The following is a 20,736-nucleotide window of genomic DNA, read 5'->3' as shown; positions in this document are numbered from 1 at the left end:
GTTATTTTTTAATAACAGAACTGCTAGGAGAGAAAGAGGAAGAAGTCAGCTCTGACAGGGGGAGTGTAGCTGCCTGGAGCTGTGGTGGGTCCTAAACCCGGGCTCCACACCCCTGCGGCACAGCCCACTGTCAGAGATGCAGGGGTGGGAGAGGTGCGACGTGCGGCCACGCCCTCAGAAACGTGGCCTGCTTGCGTGGTCATCCTCCACTGCCACTGTCACGGTGGACACAGGGAGATCTCTGAGTTGCTGCAGCTCCTTCCAGTCCTGACCTCTGGAGGGCGACAGTGAGGCAACCCGCAGGCTCCGCGCATGTCCACCGCACACCCGCTTCAGCACCCTTCTGCTGGGCTTTGGGCTCAGAACTGGTCTCCTTTCATTATCTTCAGAGACCAGCTCAGCCTCGCAGGGATGGCCGTGCCCTCTCCGGCCTCAGGGACAGGGTCTCCTGCTGTCCACGGGTCCAGGATGAGCGCCAGGGCCCTGGCACTGCTGGGACCATCTGCACGCAACAGAGTTCTGCTCTGGCAAAGCCCCAGAGCCTCCCGCAATCGCGCCCTCGTCCATCCCGCCCACTGACAGCAGAGGGCTGTGCCCGTGGCCCGTGCTTGTTAAAATGTTGCGCAATTATACTTAATTACGGTGTTCAGGGGAAAATCTGCCGCATGCGAAAGAGGCTGAGTTTGCTTTTCACAGAAACATCCTTTGACGAAAACAGAGATGAGATGCCTTTGGAGGGGAAGTTAGGGCTCAGACTGGTCAGGGATGATGTCTGCCCTGTGCTCCTTCCCCTTTGTGTCCACTGTGTCTTGCTGGACCCTAGAATGCAGGCTGCAAGGACACAGAGCCTGCCCGCTTCAGCTGCTCTCCCTCCCGTGCAGATATGCTGAGAGCACCCACGTCCACGCTCAGCTTGAGCACTGGCGAATCATTTACGAACGCCGTGGAGTTCAGAACTTTGTCTGTGGCTCAGCCCAGGCGGCCCAGCTGCCGGGTCTCAGAAACCTCAGTATGAGAGCCAGGATTTGCTGCCCGAGGTTGATCAGCCCCGGTGGCGGGGATGCACTCACTTGCCCTGACTCGCTGACCTGAACCCTGGCGGGACGTCACAGGGTTGGCTGTGAGCTGCAGATTGAGAGCCACAGTGTGCTGTCCCGGCTGAGATCCGGCCCCGCTGGGCCCTAGGACCTGCCGGGGGCCCCGCAGTCGCACAAGGGAGCACAGAGAAGCAGCAGCCCAGCCTCCCGCAGCCTCCTCGAGCTTCCGCGCTGCCATCACAGCCTGATGCCACCTGGGAATCCTTCCTTTCTGAGCACTGCCTGACCCTCAGTAAACAACGACTCTGAGCTGGAAGAAACCCGCTGTAGGAATGCCGGGGGATACACTGGGGAGGACGGGTGGGTGGCAGGAACTCTAGGTCAAATCTTTGCAGCTTCACTGTAAATGTGAAACTAAAAAAGACGTAAGTATCTTTTAACAAGCACTCACTGCTGTCATGAAGAAGCTGGTCCGTCCTGAAGTTTGGGGTCTGAAGTATATTTGTCATATTTCAACGATTCCAGCAGACATAGCCCACAGCATTAAGGTTTTGTATGTTCTATTTTCATCAGTATGATGCTCATTCATTTAGAAGATTCTTCAAACATTCTGAAGATGTTCGCGTTTTTCACACCGAGATAAAGCCCTGAGGACTACAGTGCTTTGCAGGAGGAGGACCGATCTCTGATGGCTTCTGTCCATCTTGCACGGTTCTCCAGTCATCTGATTTTCATTGTATGAAAAAGACCAGAGCTGCTTATTTATAGTTTCCCTCCATACTCTACTTATAAAGTGACAGCAAAACCTGGGTAAAGTTTTAGTGTGGCCACAGGCAGAGAATGTGTTCGGGGGCTGCATCCATGGATTCAGCAAGAGTAGGCAAAAATGTTAGAAAAGCGTGTCTCCACTGAACAGGCACAGACTTTGTCCCCTTCACTGTCCCCTACACAGTGGAGTATAACAGCTAGCTTTCATTGCTGTAAGCAACCTAAGGATAATGTGAAACACACGAAGGGTGTGGGTAGGTTCTATGTAAATACTATACCATTGTAGCACAAGGGATCTGAGCACGCATGGCTCTGGGGATCGCTGGGGTCCTGCAACTAAGCCCCTGTGGATACCAAGGAACATCTGTATACTAAAGAGATAAGGAGACTGGCATCCAGAAGGGCTACGTGATCAAAAAATACAGTGAAGGGGTACATTTTTAAAAAAATTATCACAGTGAAAGACACAGTGCCATTAACTCCCCTCAGAATCCCCCGTTTCACTTCCACCGCTCTCATCCTGTCGTGCTTGGCTTTCTGAAGCAGTTCTGGGGTCCTCTGTCCTGAGGGTCTTCAGGCTCTTTCTTAGGACTGCCTCAATACCCTGAATGGATTCAAAGTGTTTTCCTTTTGTGGTTATTTTGACTTTGAAGAAGAGCCAGAAGTGACACTGCGTCAGATGGGGCAAATAAGGTGGAGGAGGACACAGCGTCGTGTTGTTTCAAGCCCTCCTTTCCCCTGGACAGTGAGGGCTCAGCAGCAGCATTTGCTGAGTTTTGGATCATAGCGCTAGTAGTACTGACAAAATTGGACTCCCAGAACGGCTTCAGAAAGTGTCGAGAACAGTGGGATAAGTGTGTTCCACGGGAAAAGGACTATTTGATGGGGACTAATGACAATTCACATTTTAATGTAATACTTTTCAAATTTAATGCCGGGCATGGTGGCGCAGACCTGTAACCCCAGCACTTGGAAGGCTGAGGCAGGAGGATCTCTGTGAGTTGAGACCTGGTTGGGCTACATAGTGAGTTCAAAGCCAACCTGAATTGCAGAGTGAGATCCTGTCTCAAAAAAAAAAAAAAAAATTAAAAAAGATTCATAAGCTCTAAAGAGGATGATAAATCAAAAAAAAAAAAAAAATTAAGCATTCACATACTTTGCTCAGTCTTTGTAGTAGTGGTTTGGAAGAAGCTGGCCATTGCAGTGAAGTGTCACACGCAGCCTCGTCTGGCGGGGGTCCACTTCCCCTGAATCCCTGGGTCAGCAAATACAAGGATGCGGCCAACACCTCCCCCCACAGCGGACAGCACAGAGGGCACTGGTCTTCCTGCTGTGCTGTCCAGTGTCCCGGGCTTTCCACCTTGGTAACAGAGGAGGGTCACCCGCCTTTCCTCTGTGCAGGCAGCGGCAGCGCTGTACCTGGCCTCACCCAGCAGCCTGTTTCTTGTGCATGTGATGCTGACGTGGGCCCTGTGGTCTGGAAGACAGAGCAGACCGCAGGGCCGGGACCTACGCCACGCTGGAGCCCACTGCACATGAGTCGTGCAGGTCGCCGTGCATCAGACACGCCGTCTCCCCAGGGTGAGGTCGGAGAGGAGCCCGTGCTTCTACTCGGTGAGGGCTTTCAGTGATTTGTGAAAACAGCCAGAGCAGAGCAGGCGTCACATGAAACCAGAGAGCGAGTTCAGAATTTCTGTTCTTATCCGTACCCTCCTTCCAGTGTCTCTCCGCACAGGCAGGGTGTGCCACGCTTCTCCGAGAGCTCACTCCTGGACTCTGCCAGAACTGTATTGTCAGTGATGCTCCCAAGCTCCTAAGAGTCCCACCACACAAGTCACAGGAGGGGAATCATCCCCATCACTCACTGTTTCAGTACTGGAATTATTCTGTTTTGCAGGAGAAATATCACACTTCATATCAGATTCATAAGCACTGGGCAGTGTGCCTATGGGTGTAATGATTCTACTTCCTGAAGGTTCTTTCCCTTGAATGAGGACAGTCACTTCCCGCACGCATCCCTGGCAGGGAAGTGGTGTGTGCCCGCTGCCTCTTGGTCACTTGCCCCATCCTGTTGCTCAGGGCCCCTGCAGAGGCTTCTCCTCATGAATCACAGGAAGGGAAAGACAGCAGGGACCCAAGTCTTGGTGTATGCCCTATCTCTGCCCGTTTCAAAGTGAGACACTGAAATTAACTCTTAAAAATCCTGTCAATTTAGATTATTTAGCAGTAAAAACCAGTCAGTCCAGGGCCCACACCAGCCTGGCAGTCACCTCCGTGAGATCCCCACAGGAGGGAGTCAGGGGCAAGAGACACTGAATGTGTACCCAGGGGTGGCCCCTTGTGAAGCATGGGCGAGCTTAACAGACACCGTCAGCTTTCATTCCACTTTGATATGTTAGGACAACCTTACTCTACCCTAGACCATCAAGTGCCAAAAATGAAATTAGAAGCACAAGCAAAATCTTGCAAATCAAGAAAGACATAATCTTAATACTGTAATGTCAAAGTTCCTGATAATAATTAAGATGTTGTGCACCATCTCTACCCTTGTGAATAGCAGCAAACATGTACTAATGAAAATAAAATTAAAAAATAACAGAGTAAAAAATTTCCTGATCACTAAACGACCTGGCTCCTCCTTACCAATAATCAGCAGAAATACTAGGCACACAGACACGTGAGCCACACCAACTGCTCCAGAGGCCCTACAGAGATACTTTTGAAACACGTAAGATGAAGACTTCCCTCTTCGAGAACTGAAAATGTTTATAAAGACAAAGGAAAAAGCACTTACTTAATATTCACTGACTCTAGAACACAGAGATGATTTTATGTTCATGGGAAGCTTTTTCCATTAATACTGTTTGTCAGAAAACAGCCACACTTCAGATCATTAGATGTGAGGCAATTTATTAGATCACACTCCGAAAATCTAATGTTCATAATGTGGTTTTGCAAAATGATGGTTTTCATCAAAGTTCTGTTAACTACATTTATCTCTGTTATGGAGGCTTTTCTTTTAATTCCACAGACATGTAAGATAAGAATGTAATTTGCTCAGGCTAATGATAAGCTACTTCAATCAAATTCAGAAATGAAGCAAGAAGCCCCTCTAGAGCCCGGAGAGTGCGGCGCCGCTGGCTCGGAGAAGGTGTTCCGGCTCCCGGCTGCTGCACTAAGCGGACTCGGCCCAGGAGCTGCTGAGGCCTCCGGAGCTGCAGCAAGGTGAGGAGGAGGAGCAAAGCAAACCGGGAATGTAGCGGGGGGAATGTAGCGGGGATTCGCAGCCTTGATCCAACGCTGTCAGATTGCACTCTCTGGAGAGTTAGCAACCAGCGTTTCGTATCCCGGCTTCTCACACAAAATACGCCTTATTCTTCTGGCACCCAAAATTTGAACTTAAGTAGATTTTAACTGTCATATATTTTAAACGTTCTAATTTCCAGCAGATGTGCGGAGGCCTACAAACGGTACTGTAATGCATGTGCAGCAAATGCCCCCCAATAGTGAACGTTTAGGGAAGGGAGCTCCGGAGACACAAGCAGAGCAGCGCTCAGAGCCAGCTCCGGAGGTGCGCCAGGCTGCGGGCGCACAGGCGATTCCCGGGGCTCACACGATCCCATGCCGCGAAGGTCTCGAGCGCAGGGTGTAAAGGCACGACCCTGGCAACGCAACGCTGTCACTTCCTACATTAAACCCCCACAAAGAGTGTACACAGGGAAAATATTCCCGAGAGAGTATTTGAATTAAAATGATTGGAAAGCCAATTTCATATGAATTCACCGCATGGGCTAATCGTGAACACAGACCACACCACCTTCTGCCAAGAAGTTAGACGGGTCTCAGTGCTCATGAACTACTGCGGGGACCTGAGATGCCAGAAGCATCTGGGAAAACACCTGGCAGCTTCTTCAAAGGCAGGTGTGCACTGGCTTGGCCCATGCACACCCACACCAGCCCAAGCCAGACGCTGCAAGCTGGGCTGGAAAACCCAACCTGGGTCAGGAGACACACAGAAAGCACAAATGTTCTGCCGGTTGGCTGGGGAGGCAGTGGGAACATGGGTACACATCGGTCAAAACCCATCCCACCTTGCATTCTTAAGTCTGTGATTGTTATTTATTTTTCTAATTGATGTCTTTCCTATAATAAGTTGGGAATAGCACAGAACTCGACCCCACCTCACTTCAGAGCATTCTAACCAGCAGAGAGCTGCAGAGTCCAATCTCTCGGGCTGTACACACAACCACCCCACTGGAGCTGGCCACACTGGCTGCCTCTTGTTTCTTGTTTGTGTGCATCTACATCTATTGATCAAGATCTGCGTGTGTATATGTAAAACTTGATTTATAGAAGAGGAGGAAATACAGCTAAATTTTAATTGCTAAATGGACAGATTCCACCAAAAAATATAGGCACACTTTGGGAAGAGAAAAACTTGTATAAATATTTTAATACTTTTACATGTGGGGCCCTTAAAGGGTGTCATATATCACAGAAAATCCATGACTGGCCCTTAGAGAAGAAATTGAAAATGCATGTGCAGCAATCTCAGTGGATGCTTTGACCAAGGTTACCCAAGCAGCAGTTCACCGTACTAACAAATGTCTAGTGGCTAATGGGTGCCACTTTGATCATCTCTTTTCATGGTAGAGGCCAAAGGTAACTGATATTAAACTCATGATGTCTCAGTAAGTTTAACATTAAAATATTTATACAAGTTTTTCTTCCTGAGGGATGTATACATTTTTGGTGAACTCTGTATACATATACACACATACCTCACTGTGGGTGTATATGTAGCAGTTAACCTGATCTGTCAGGTTCATTGGCAGATTAGTAAAGCATGCTCCTGGGCATGTCTGCATGGGCATGGAGGTGTAGCCTTGGGTATTATATCTGGCCCTGGCCCTTTCTTCTCTGGCATTGTTCCCCTCCTTTGCTCTGAAATAAGCAGCTTTGTTCCGCACCACTTTCCGCCATGATGTTCCTGCCTTGCAGCCAGTTGACCATGGACTGAACCTCCTGAAACCATGATCCAAATTCAGCCTCTCCTGCTTTATGCTGTGGTTGTCAGCTATTGTGCCTCAGGACCAAGGGAGCTACTACAGCACTTATATACGTAATTTCCATATCTCATCTTCCTTTCCAGATTTGTTTTCTGTGGATTAGGAATATCTGCTGTAAGAAAGATGCTGTTATATTGTTATCAGAGATGTTAGTACTGATAGCAAATATCCAGCACCAACTTGCTCTCTGCTGAAAAGCAGCTGAGTCATGTTATGAGCATTATGCAAATTGTAGCCTGGATCATACACACTCTGAGAGCAGGGCTGGTCTCTGCTTGCTTCTCCCTCAGCAACTGATTGATTGATGCTTATATTTGAAGTGCAGAGCACAATGTCTAGCATATAACATGTTCATCAAATGGATACTGTATGTGAACTTCAATTCCTTCCTTATTAAAACATCCAATACTTGTGCAGATGTACATGAGACAGCTCTGCCCTTGGCTCCATCTTACAGATGAAATAACTGAAATGGAAGGAGATTCATGCACATCTTGGGGACCCCCGCCAGAAAGCACAGGGAGCTGCAGGGAGCACAGGGTCAGCGGGGGGTTCCTGAGGTCCCTGGACTAGGCTGCTGGAAGCCTGGAGGGTCACTGCCTGCTGGTCCACCACTGGCACTGTATCCTGCCTGCCTGTCTGGCCCCTTCTGTCCTACAGATGTGCTGGCCTTGGGACAGAATCACCCTGCCCAATCCCAAGTCCTGCATTTAGTGGGCACCTTTGTGTGCATTAATTCCACCAGCCAGGTAGGTCTGTCTTTATCTGGAGGCAGCCTGACATTTCCGGTTGTAGGAGACTTAGCGGTACCCATGTGGCCGCCTCCCACTCCAAAGACCCCATCACCTGCATGAGAGCTAAATTACTTTTTCCGTGAACGTTGTCCTTTTTATGGGTTTATCTTATGCTGAGCAGACCGTGTACTGATATTTCCACATTGTGTTCTCTAGGTAGAATATGATCCAGGGGCTGGATGAATTCTGAGGAGCCACTTCCTGTTTCCCATTTTCTATGTGGTGTTCCCAGGGAGAATGCGTTGGTGCCTCTTTAGGTTTCTTCCAAGTTTTCTGTACCATTGGGAAATACTAACTTTCTGCCGCACATGCCTGCTTTTCTATCAGAACTCCCACAGGAGACAATGTACTGGCTGCAGCTTCTCATATTTCCTGAGATGAGGGGAGAAGCTGTCAAAGGATTTGTTCCCATGTAAGCAATGCCTAAAAGTATCACACAATTCGATGTGATTATGTAAATCTCTTCAGGTGCATTCTGCTTTTCATTTAATTCTGCAGCCATCTGTTCTGAGCATTACAATATAAGGACGTGGACAAAGAAAGGATCTCAGAATGCAACTGTAATCAACCCACATGGGCAGAAAACGGACTTGGCGGGTCGTAGGGTAATTTCACTACCATTTATTGCAGGTATCAGAGTGCTGCAGAGTCACTGGAGGAGACCTGAGAAATGGACTCCAGGAAGTGAAATCTTCTTAAGAAAGCGCATTTTCAAATCAGATCACTGATGGAGAACGTATGCAAATACAAAATCGAAAGCTCAAGGAAAATCATGGGAGTGTTCAACCTTTTTGATCCCAGTTCCAGAGTGATCAGAAACGTTCGCAGCATGGGACCTGTGGCCAGCTGCTGAGGAGAATCTGCCAGTCCTTCCACACAGAGGCAAGGCAGGTGTTAGAATGATTGTCATCTTCTTACAGCTGAAAATTAACCAGCCTTTTCAGAGTGGGCTCATTTTCTGTTCCACATCATTCATGCTAGCCAGATCTGCTCAGGGATATTTGTGAGAAGAATGGCACACGTATGCACACACATGCACACACACGTGCACACACGTACACACTCCATCCACACGCTCACCAAAGCATGCACATTATCAATAAACCCAGAGTTATGGAGAGATGCCTCAAATAGGAAGCTGTTCATGGAATTTATCATTTTCCACTTAAAATGCAGGAACAGATTTTCTTACAAGGATATCATGGTTTTGAAAAAAAAACAACAATATAAGAATTCATATTATCCATAGCTTTGGAAGTTCAAAAGTCAAGGTCTGACAAAATGACAGCATTTTAAAGACACAGTGAGTGAAACGTAAACAGCCTTCACTTCTGTCTTTCACACTCTGTGGCTGTGGCCCGAGGATGACAGGGGAAGCCGTTGGCCCCTGTGGGTCCCTCCTTCAGTCTGACACTGTCCACTCCTGCCTGAGCCCCTCCAGCTCTACCTCTGCCCGGCACTTATCCTCTGCCCTGCACCCTCACCCAGGCTGGCAGGAAGCTCGCAGCTCCCCATCACCTGCAGAGAGCTCCACTTGGATTGGATGGGCAGCATGTGAAGCCCAGAGCAGAGGGCAGGGGACTCTGCAGCCCAGTCCTCAGGAGCCCAGAGCAGCTGAGAGGTGGTGGTGGCCCTGAGGGGCGACACAAGGGCCCACAGCCCCTGTACCTCAGCCTAGCTGCCAGGGTGCCACCCCCTGCACACAGGTCCCCAGCTTCTCTCACACCTGCACCCCCCAATCAGAACCCATCAGGCTCTGCACCTGCAAAGAGGCCTCGACCAGCACCTTCCAGCTCTGCCTTCCAAACACACTTCTGGTCTCTGTGGCCGTGTGGTCTCAGTGCTCCTCTGACCAGCTATCACAGCAGCTGGTGAGGTTCCCCCATGGAACAAGGCCATGCAGGGCCAGTGCAATGATGCTCCCCCGCACAGCTCACCCTCGTCTGTGAGGAATTCGCCAAACACGCTGGCACCGTCTCACATGGCAACTTTCCATTTGAAAATTCTTCTCTTGGAATGATCCCCACTGTCCACCAGGCTCTCTCCCCCACAGCTCTGTCCTAAAGCACAGAGCTCTGTCCCTCCCCATGCTGTGCTCACACCCTGCAGTTTTCATTTTTAAACCTGTTACTATGTAGGAGGACACCTGCCCAGAGACGCCCCGATGAGGCGATGCGTACGTAGTCCAAGCAGCACTGGGAAAGAGCACGGAAGCGTGGCATGCAAGCTTCTACCGAGCCTCCAAGGCACACCCTACACCTTGAGCGGGAAGTCCAGGCAGGGAGACAGGAGCTGTCGCTGTTGTTACCTCCACAGCCTCTGCCCTCCAAGCCGTGCTGACCACAGAACAAGAGGGGGTTGGCAGAACCCACCGTTCAGATGAAGCCTTACGGTTAGCACCTTAGCTGTGTGGCTGTTTCATTTCCTGTTACTTTTCTGTGTCTTCTAAACATTGCTGATCATCATTACTGGTGATAACACCCAGCGTCTGACCGAGCACACGCCTACCAATGTGTCCCGCTAACCGTGCGAGGCAGGCTCTGCGTGGCTGTGTCTGCCTGACCACTTGGGAGTCATGTGGGAGAGAGAGCATTTTCCAGACATCGATAAAAGTGACTTTTAGGAGTAAGACTGATAAAGTGTCCCTTTCTCCTTGTCCGGAAAGAAACACTGCTCCTCGCTTTGTGCTTTAGCTGATGCGCTGACACATTACCATCAGCACAGAAGTTAGAGATGGAGACTTCATGGTTACGCTGATCATCACTTCCTTATCCACTTCTCTCCTCCTAACAGAACACAGTGAACGTGAACAGGAGGGAAAGGTCCACATGCTACTGTGTGACTGTGTCCCAGATCTGTTCCAGGCAGACTCTTGGGAATCCTATCGGTTGCCCCCTCAACTTGAGGTGTCTGGACCGAGCCCTGTCACCAGCTGGAAAGAAGAGGACCCTCCAGTGAAGGACTGCTCTGGTGGCACCCTGAGGATCATTTGTGGGGCAAGGTTCGAGTTCCTGTAAAATACTCTTGGACAGCTTCACGGTTCTGATTTACTCAGAGCTAAACAGGCCGTATAATTTGCAGACAGAGTTAACACATGTTTATCACAATGGGAAAATGACAGATAAGACAAGCCCTCCTCACGTCCAAAACCCTGCTGCAGTAACCCCAACACGGCCAATACCCTGGGGGGTGGGGCTCAGCAGCCAGGCCTCCAGTCCTCGATCTCCTTCCATGGAGCTGCGCCGGTGAGGGTGAGGATCAAGGCAGAAATGCAGGGACATATGTGGGGTAGAGGGATCAGGCCAAGTAGCAAATGAGGTTTGTGATGGATCTGAATGGAATCTCATAGAAGAAAAGCAAAACCACCCTGACATTTGGAGGAGTAAACTTAGAGAAATGGCACAGAGAAGCTGCAGAAGGACAGCAGAGGGGTTTTATCCTTGAAAGAGCAGCACGATTCCAGCTGGTGTGTTACAGCAAAAGGAAGAGGTAACCTGAGATAGACCATCCCGACTACAGGAGCCTGTAGGAGGAGACAGCAGGCAGGAACGCTGGCGGAGTCCTGAGCACACCACCGGGAACCCATGCGCAATGGAAAGTCAAAAACGTAGTCTGGAGCTCCGATGTGTACTTGTATTTTTGACAAGGAGGTGAAGAGTTTGGAAAGAGAACAATAAAGCAGAAATGAACTAAAAACTAACTTTAGAAGTGTGTTATGGTGGAATTGATGGCGAGAAAGAAAAGAGGCACAGGGTCAGGGCGGGGCCGCGGAGGAGGGGAAGGTACGCAGCTGCCGCCTAACCAGCCCTGGTCCTCGACAGGAGGACGTTGTGAGGCCGCAGGTTTCCTGGTGTGAGCTATGAAGAATTCGCTCCTGGATAACCATCCTTCAGGTGAGGCATTTGTTGTAGATCGTGTGCAAAGGACACAAATGTAACCACAGCTTCCAATCAAGGTCACTTTCGTAGCCTCCTGCAAAGCTGCCCTGTCTCCTTCCGTAACGTGTCCTCAGCTATTACCACCCCACGTCAGAGACAAGGCAACATTTGACCAGAGAACTAGCGATTCACTCTTGCCTTACAGGAAAGGAAAGGAACATCAGAGTGAGCTCAGTGTGGCTTGGAAGAAAAGAACTGCGCTGATCCCTGCTTCCTATCCACACCCGAATAGTGTTCTGAGGAAAGCTACCCTTGTTGTTCATCGAAGGAGCGCTGCTTAGGAAACGCAGCTAGGAAAACAATCTTGTGAACATTTTTGCAAAAAGAAGTGAAAAAGTGCAATTCTTGAAAATTATTTCATAGCATACAAAACTACACATGATAAAATAATCTAGACTTTGGAATTTGGACGTCTCTAAGAGCTTGTTGGAACTATCAATTTATATGAGAGCTGCTGAAGTTATTATTTTTGAATTCCAGCTGGTAGCCTTAATAAATTTTCTTCTAACTTCAAGAACATGTGGAAAAATTATAGCACTAATTGAGCTGGGGGAAGAAAGGAAATAATTAGCATGCCATCTGCTCACACATAATGACTTGCTAGCAAAGGAGTCGAAGATGTAAAGAATAAAAAAATTGGCCAAATATGAGTTCCTTTTCGGGAAGGTAGAAGTTTCCTAATAGCATTAGAGCACTGCCTCACATCGGTTGTTGTGTTCTGAGTGCCTCATTACTGAGAGGATTAAGCAAACATCAAAAGAGCAATAGACAGATCAAAGACGCACAGGCACTGATGAAAAGATGAAAGTCTCCCCTGGAAAGACAGGGTGCTCAAGAGCCACTCTGCGTCCCCGGCCAGCACATGGCAACGGGCAGCCACGGTGCCCTGTGTCCTATGGCGTGGTTTCAAGAGCGTCAAATACTTTAATGGAGTAAAGACACAGATTTGGTCATGAAGGTGAGTATTGCAGCCCAACAAAAGGAAATAATATGAACAAAAAAGAAATGAAAAAGAGAAAGGCTTAGGGCTTGCTGGAGAGACCACTTCCAGAGGAGGATTTGGAGGACTGGGCACGGCCAGGCTCGTGGGTGAGTCCTGTGTGGGGAGGGTGTGGAAGGCACTGGAATCAGTGTGCTCGGCCCTGGAGTCTGGGAGCTGAGCACTGTGGGGACAGGGCGGCCAGGCTGCTGGGGGCGAGGCTCTGGCTGGTGGGGCCCCTGGTTCCTGCGTGAGACGTGCTCAGACCCGCTCTCCCCTGTTCCTCCAAGCTGCTCTGCCTGTTGCTGGGATCTTGCAGGCTGTCCTGGTCATCCCTGGCCGAGCTGGAATGTGCAAAGGCACCTGTGTGCCCAGATCTCTGAGACCCTGTGTGACAGAGAAGTCGGTTGTGAGAGGAGCCAGAGCTCCTTCTGTCATAGGCCGGGCCCTGCCTGAGGGTGAAGCTGCAGCCAAGAAGCAGAGTGGAGATCAGGGAGGAGCCCGGTTGCTGGCGGTGTCCCGCCTCCCCACACTGCCCGCCCGCCTCAGGACCCACGTGCTTCACCATGCAGCAGAAGAGCTGCTTTCTGCCCAGCCCCGGAGACAAGAAACATCTCCCGCTGACAGGTTGGGAAAAGCTTGGCACTCCCGGTTCTGTGAGACATTTGCCGTACGCTCTTGGGACGGTTGTCCTGGTGGCTTTCACGTCTCATCATCACACTGCTATTCCTGCTGGGAATCGTTCCTAGAGTCGGCTTCCTAAGAGCACGAAATGTCCATGAGATGGTCAAAGGCAGCCTTTCCCTGAGCTGGAGGAGAAGTTACTGTAGGATGATCCGCACATCTCTCACCGCCTGCCCAGCCCTGTCACAGGTGAGGTCCCTGGAGACCACAGTGCACTCATGGCCAGCATGCGGGCCCCGGGCTTCTTGGCCACAGGACACTGCGAGAGCACGAGGATCTCCCGCCCCCCACTTGGTGCCTGCTGACCCTTCCACCATTCCCTGGTCTCTGCTCTGTGAGTGTGCTCTTCCTCAGCCTCAGGTTACGGATGCCTTCTTTGGGCTTGCTGCTATTTCCTATTGGAAAATCAGAGGAAAACGGAGCTCTGCTTGCTACCAGTTTAGAGAAATACATCTCTAAATAAATGCACTTAGGAGGAGTCACACAGATCTACCTGTGACCACAGGGCATTGCCGGGATAATGACATGAGCAGAACTGTGAGGCCTAAGACGCTGGCTGCATGTAGGGAAAAGAGCAGATCTATCGACAACTCACACCAGCGAGGGAAGCGGGATCTATTGCAAATCAATACAGCTCAGAAGATTTTAAAGATCACAACGAATTTAAACAAGTAGATGATATACAAAGAGTATAGATTTAAATACCATTGGAGAATAAAGGCAAGTGCCCCCCATCTAACGTGTGGCCCCATGTGCTGAAGACTTGGAGGAGTTGGCACACCCACCCCAACATCCCGCAGAGCGGAGACAGCCCCTTGGAGGAGAGCAGCAGGGCGTCACGCACCCTGCCCAGGTAGAATCTGGAGTGCGCACTTCTGCTCCCAAGCACTTGCGCATCTCTTTGGCCGTGAGACAGCGTCACGTGCCTGGACTCCCAACCCGCTCAGTGCTAGGGTGCAGCAGGGAGTCGGGTTCCCGGGGTCCACAGAGTGGAGCTCTGCCCACTCCCTTCCCCCTCACGCCCACCCCTCTTGTCTCAATTTTCTCCGTGGCTGAGACTTAATCCTCAAGGATAAATGTGAAGAAGACGGAATAGAAAGAGAGTTGCTCGCAGGGGCCGCCATCCCTGGAACTGAAATGTCAGACTCCTCCCTCGAGCTTAGTGTGGCTCCTGCTTAGAACCACGAGTGACTTCGGTGTTCAATAATGGCTTCTCTTACTATGAGAAGTGGTTTGCCTCACTTACTAATGAGGGGAGGCTGTTTCTGATTCATGAACAAAATGTAACTCGAAAAGAAAACCCAAACTGCGCGGTCAGTGGTGTTCCTGGTGGACAGCATCTTCCCACAGCCTGGGCACTACAGAGGAGAGTGATCGCTTCCAGCTGGAATTACCCTACAGTTTCCCTGTTGTTTGTTTTCCTTTTGTTCTGGTGAAAGCAACTGCTGCTCTTTCTTACTGGTCTTTGGGTCAGGGCCCTGAGCTCACTCCCTCCTGGACCGGCGGCTCTCATCTGCTCAGCAGCCACATGCCGCACCTGAGTCTGCCTGCACACGTCTTGGACACGATGGATCACACAGAGGAGCAGGACAGCTAGCCCAACACACCACAGACAGGGCCTCAGAGAGCATGCACACTGGTGTGGAAGGGAGGTTCCTTGCCAGGAGGGGGCGCTCTTCTGAACTGGGTTGGGCTTTTCTCTGGGAATGGTGTGAGGATGTTACCTCCCTCCTTTCCATGGGTAGAGACCTGGGCTCCAGACTGATGCCTGTGCTGACGTCACTCACACCTTTCATCTACCCGCTTGCTGGACACAGGGACAATTCTGTCTCAATGCAGCAAATAGTCACGATGAGCTCAATTTTACCAAATAACTCCTAGTGTGAGCAGAAATAGGTCTTGTTACCACAACAGTACATTGCAGGGCGCATTTCTTCTCATCTGCACCCTGCTGAGACTTAAATAGCTGAGGCAAATGACACCAAACATGACTGGGCCGAGCTCTCACTCGGTGTCGTTTTGTGACAGCAAAAAGCATCAGAGGCAGCCACTTCAGGACCCAGAGTGGAGCCAGGAGCAGGTCCGTGCCGTCAGGGGCTTGTGATGCACTGGACAAGTGTCTGGCACTGAGCTTGGACAGGCTCCATCAGGGCTGCAGGAACACAGAGTTACACAGACAGGACCTCCTCGGCTTCTCCTCAGGGTGGTCTGGCTGAGCACGTGTGCTCCTAATGTCAGGATTAGTCAAAACCACTCAATATGTAAGCTAGAATATTAACTTGCTTGTAAATATCAGCTGTATATGTTTTATGATAATATAATTCATGAACAACTTTTCATGTGATCATTTGTACCTTCTCTCCAACATCAGCTTAATACACTGCTCTGGAAATATCAATTTCTAGAATGTCTTCTTTGGAAAAATTCTGTTGGTGTTTTAGACTTCAGAGTTATACTAGATCTCTTGTTTTGATGACCATATTGTTTGGTCAGAAGAGAACACATGGCACTGGCTCAGCAGTATCTCAGGAGTGTTTCCATGACATTGTAGGCAGCAATTAAGACATTGCCATGGTCAACAGATTACTAATTACAGTCAATGTGCTGGTAATTAATGTGCCCTGGTCATCAGGCTAAACCATGACACACAAAGGAGTATTTCCTTTCTAACTGAGAATACTCATAATCCTTAAACATTAGGCCCCAGGGTTCAGAAACAGTGCTGGTTTCTGCTCTCTGAACTACATGCCTATGATGTGTATCTTCATACCAGTTGTAATTTATCCTGTTGGAAAGTGTGGTTTTTCACTGATACTTTTAGATTCTACCAAAGGCAGCAGCAAGCACAGGTCATGTGGAAAATATTCCATGCATTCTTGAAAAACTGCACAGTCATGTAGAAGCTCAATTAAAGGTCATATCTGAGCCCAAATGTCAGGAAGAATTCAGCAGTTATATATGCATTCTAGTCCTAACCATTTAGTGGGATGTGAATTGGACTATTTTGCTATAATATTCTTATTTAAAAGAAAAGGATTCTAAAGTTCCTAGTCTGCCCTGTTCTTCCAACAAGGGGGACCAATTTCACTCTTTCAAGATAGCTAAGCGTGCTCAGGTCAGTCTGTAATTACAGCTACTCCGGCCTCTAGGAAAAGTGAGTAGACACACCATAATACATCCACTCACAGGACTCTTGAGAACCACCCCTAGGGTTACAGTTTCGGAGTTGGTGGGTTGTTTTTATTTTCTGCCTTATCAGCCACATATGCAGTAACTTCTTATTACCTTTGTTTTTCAACTGAAAATACTCTTTGAGCACGCAGTTGGAAAATATAAACCTTCTGCCTACACAAATTCACCAAGTAAAACTGAGTCAAACGAAATTCAAAATCACCAGATTTTTTTTTTTTTTTTCCGGTACTGGGAATCGAACTCACGACCTTGCACTTGCCAGGCAAGTGCTGTGCCGCTGAGCTAAATCCCCAGCCCCTAAAGGTTACTATTATTAATTTTTTTTTGGTTTTTCTCCGGTACTGGGAACCAAACTCACGATCTTGCGCTTGCCAGGCAGGCGCTTTTGCCGCTGAGCCCCTAAAATCACCAGATTAACAGTACTCATTTCCCTCTCTCTAAACCCAAACTTCCATCACATCAGATGTCCTATAAAACTCAGTAAAGAATGATAAATCCAGTAAGATACTCTGAAAACTGTTTTGAAGAGCATTCAAAGAAAATGTGCATGAACATGATCAGAAAGGCTAAAATGAATATTCCTGCGGAATCAGAAGTAGTCAATAAGCACAGAGCAATGATTGGCTGTATCTCTTCCGGAAGAAAGCACTCTCCACTTTCATCTGGTGGTCAATAATTCCTTGCATTGCTTTCAGTTTTCTACAACTTTCCAAGTTCTCAAGTAGTTAAAAAATAACATAAAGTTAGATTATTGATTTCAAATCTATGGATTGCTCACAAAACATTAGAAATGTAAGTAATTTCATGTGTATTACGTTTTTTCTTTACTTGTCTTTGCATATTGAATTAGCTCATAAAACTTTTTTAAAATGCTAAACAACATGTTATTCTCAAAAGGCCCATGCTTGTGCCCATTTTTGACAACTTATGTTTCACACTTAGTCTGCTTTTCCATTTTACCATAACAGTGACATACACAGCAAGTCCCATTTTCCCAGTCAAAACTCTCATCCCAAGAAAAGGATCATAAATATTTAGGACTTTCAGGAAGTTGCAGTAATTTGCTTCCATATATAAACATTGTTCCAAGTTGTTGATCTTTTTCTTTAACACATTTGCCCTGGACTAGATGGAGTCTTAGTTTTCAATGCTAAGTGGGCTTCAGTCCTACCTTGGTAAACGGCCTTAAATCCAGGTGAGCCAATGCTATCATCAGACTGCAGGTGCAGCCACATCTGGTTGCTCATGCTCACAATGAGGTCAGGGACACTGGATCCTGTGAGTCTGTGGGGAGAAGAAACGTTCAGACTGTTACTGAGGAGAACAACAGACACACTGACTTTCTCTTCCAAGGAGCGTCTGGCTGCTTCTGCGTCCCCCTGCAACTTATCTTAGCACTCTTCTCGAACAGCAGATCACCGTCATCTTATTGTCATGATTGGGGCTGGGGGTTTAGCTCAGCGGCACAGCACCTGCTTGGCAAGTGCAAAGTCGTGAGTTTGATTTCCACACCAGAAAAAACAAAAACAAAAACAAAACAAAAAACCTGTCATGATTGTATTACTGCACACTTCTGTTTTATTTTAAAAATCATCATACTGTGACTGGCCGTCTCCTTTGCCTGGAATTGAGGGGCTTCTCCTAGTTCTGAACTAACACTGATAAAATTGGAACAGTCCTAGAAAAAAAAAGTGACAGTCCCACAAGACATGGCTGTGAGGTATTCTCTGTTGTGCTATAGTTTGTTGGTGTTGGGAGATCAATGTGACAGCAACTCCAGGTGAGAAATGTACAGTTCATTCACAAAAATGCTTGGGCTGTCTAGGCTAGAATTATCATGTACCTTTATCACAGAATCTTTTGAAAAATGCATTCTAGGTCATCAGACACTAAGAGAATATGGGAAGGAAGAGCCGTGTGCACGGCGGGAACAGACCTGGCAGCCTTTATCGACACCTCCCTCTGCATGTTAATGTCCAGGTCCCACCAAATGGAAGAGGCAGGGAAGCATGGAATGCGCATTAGCAAAACAGTCACAGAGCACCGCTGGCAGCCAGTGAAGAGAAACACTAAATCCATTGACTGGACTCAGCGTGCTGACGGACAAGAATGTTGAGATAGAAAAAGTGCAAGAAAGAAATCAATTCAGCCAAATAAATGTCCCTACTCAAGGAGGAAGCGTGGCTTTCGGCAAAGTCATTTCGGGAAAAGCAGCACATGGCATGGCTTGCCCATCCACCACCCCACCTGTCCATCAAGGCCACATCCTCCCGCAGGTGCAGGGTGTACCCAAGTCCTCAAGGAGGACAAACAGCGGTCATTATCTGAGGAGAACTCACATGGGCCGCCCCAGCCGCCGCTGGGGCCCCGTGAGTGTTCCCTTCTCAAAGTGTGTGTGCACTGACAAGATTGTTTGCATTTTTTTTTGTTTGGCATGAAAAGAGATTTGTTTTCTTCCCTGTGCATACATTTTATTCCAGTGTGATAGGCCCAACGTGCACAGATCTTCCCATCTCTGTCTTTCAGAAGGGAGCCGCTGCATGTGGATCCCTGCTGAGAGCCCCCAGGCACCAGCTCCTCCTGAGCCGGGCCACGCCTCTTCCCTCCCACGTCGGGACAGCGAGGCTCCGCTGTGCTGGCTCTCCTGAAGCTGTCTGCAAATTAAACGGTGCTGTGCATAACACCGCTCAACACGACACCCCTGGAACTTCTTCACGCTTCCCTTTGTGGCTGTACAGCACTGCGCTCCCAGGAATTTCTAAGAACTTAGCAGAAGGGGATGACAGATATTTTGTAGTTTTGAAATTTTCATTCAGGAAACTGTAGATACATGTGGAGTAGTCACAGTAATATGAAGAGACTGCGAGTTCTTCACTCCAAGCTTCCTGTGATGTTAACATTTGGGAAAAAACCATGACGGGCTGTGAGGACCAGGCTGATGGCTCTGACACAGTCTGTGTCTCTCACTCAAGTTTCCTGTCTAATTTGTACGTGTGTGTGTGTAGCTGTGTACAAGCCCATCACGTGTGCGGTGCTGTGGATCCTCTGCTTGCTCAGGGTCACTGCCAACTCTATTCTGTGTCTACCCCCACATTTTTCATTCAAAACATTATTTAAATGGAATGGCCATGTGTGTCAGCTTCCTTGGACCCCCACTCACTTGAGTTACATCCTGGAGACCAGTCCAAGCGTCTGTCTGTGCAGTTTCCTTTGTGTTTCCGAGACGGTGTCATGGCGTGGGCACCCTGTGGCTGGTGTGATTGTTCAACTGCTCTAGGACGCTTGGGCTGACTCCACTTCTGGTGGACGACACATACAGCTGCTCTGAATATTGAGGTGCAGGTTTTTCTAGAACATAAGTCTTCATTCCTCTCCATAAATATTCAGTCATGCATTTGCTGGGTCATATGATTATATTTACCTTTTAAAGACACTGCCATCTGACTTCCCCAGACTGGTTTTACCAGTTACAAGTCCATCAACAATGTAGGAGCAGTGTAGTTTCTCCATCCTCACTGAGCATCTAGTGTTGGTATTTCTTTAGCTGCTCTAACACACATGCAGTGATCTCCCACTGGGGCTTTAATTTGCATTTAGCTGATAATTAATTTTGTTGAAAATCTTGTCATGAATTTATTTACCATCTGTGCACCCTCCTAAATGGAAGGCCTGCTCATGTCTTTTGGACACTTTCTAAGTGAGTTATTTGATCCTTCCTTCCTTCCTTGGTTCCTTCCTTTCTTTTTTGGTTCCTTCCTTCCTTCCTTCCTTCCTTCCTTCCTTCCTTCCTTCCTTCCTTCCTTCTTTCCTTCCTCCCTCACTTCCTTCTTTCCTTCCTTCTTCCTCTCTCCCTGTCTCTCTCCCTCCCTCTCTCGCTCCTTTCTTTCTTCCTACAAGAGAGAGCTTTTATATAATATAGTAATGTATATAATGATGCTAACCCTATGTTGGATATGTAAGTTGCAACATTTTCTCAGGGTCTGTAGCTTGTGTCTTGATTTACTTACTATATTTTTCATAGAGCAAAAGTTTTTAATTTTAATAAAGCTGAATTTATCAATTTTATCTTTCATGAATTTTGCTGTCCAGGTTAAGGATGATTTGTCTAGATCTTCAAATTTTTTTTCTAAGTCTTTGTTTCCTAGTGTTTATAACTTTATATTGCAAACTTGTCTTGGTTGCTATCGATTTAATTTTTGTGCAGACTGATTTGAAGCTCTTGCTCACTATTTAACCTCTGAATGTCTGCTTGTTCTAGAGCATTTGTTGAAAAAG

The 20,736-nt window shown here is 48.1% G+C and overlaps 1 protein-coding gene across 1 annotated transcript in view; it reads right to left on the bottom strand.

The window, feature by feature from the left end:
• The window catches only part of Csmd1 (CUB and Sushi multiple domains 1), a 1,292,092-nt gene that overhangs the window by 319,666 nt on the left and 951,690 nt on the right, over positions 1-20,736 (bottom strand). Inside the window, exon 12 of the mRNA XM_005373917.1 lies at positions 17,633-17,745. Coding sequence (XP_005373974.1) covers positions 17,633-17,745 — 113 coding nt within the window. The remainder of the gene's footprint in view (positions 1-17,632; positions 17,746-20,736) is intronic.

This window comes from Chinchilla lanigera, unplaced genomic scaffold (genome assembly GCF_000276665.1).
Source record: "Chinchilla lanigera isolate Chin_1 unplaced genomic scaffold, ChiLan1.0 scaffold00002, whole genome shotgun sequence".
In the NCBI taxonomy this organism is placed as follows: Eukaryota; Metazoa; Chordata; class Mammalia; order Rodentia; family Chinchillidae; genus Chinchilla; species Chinchilla lanigera.
Note: the sequence above shows the minus strand (reverse complement) of the source record. Positions and strands in the feature narration are given on the sequence as shown.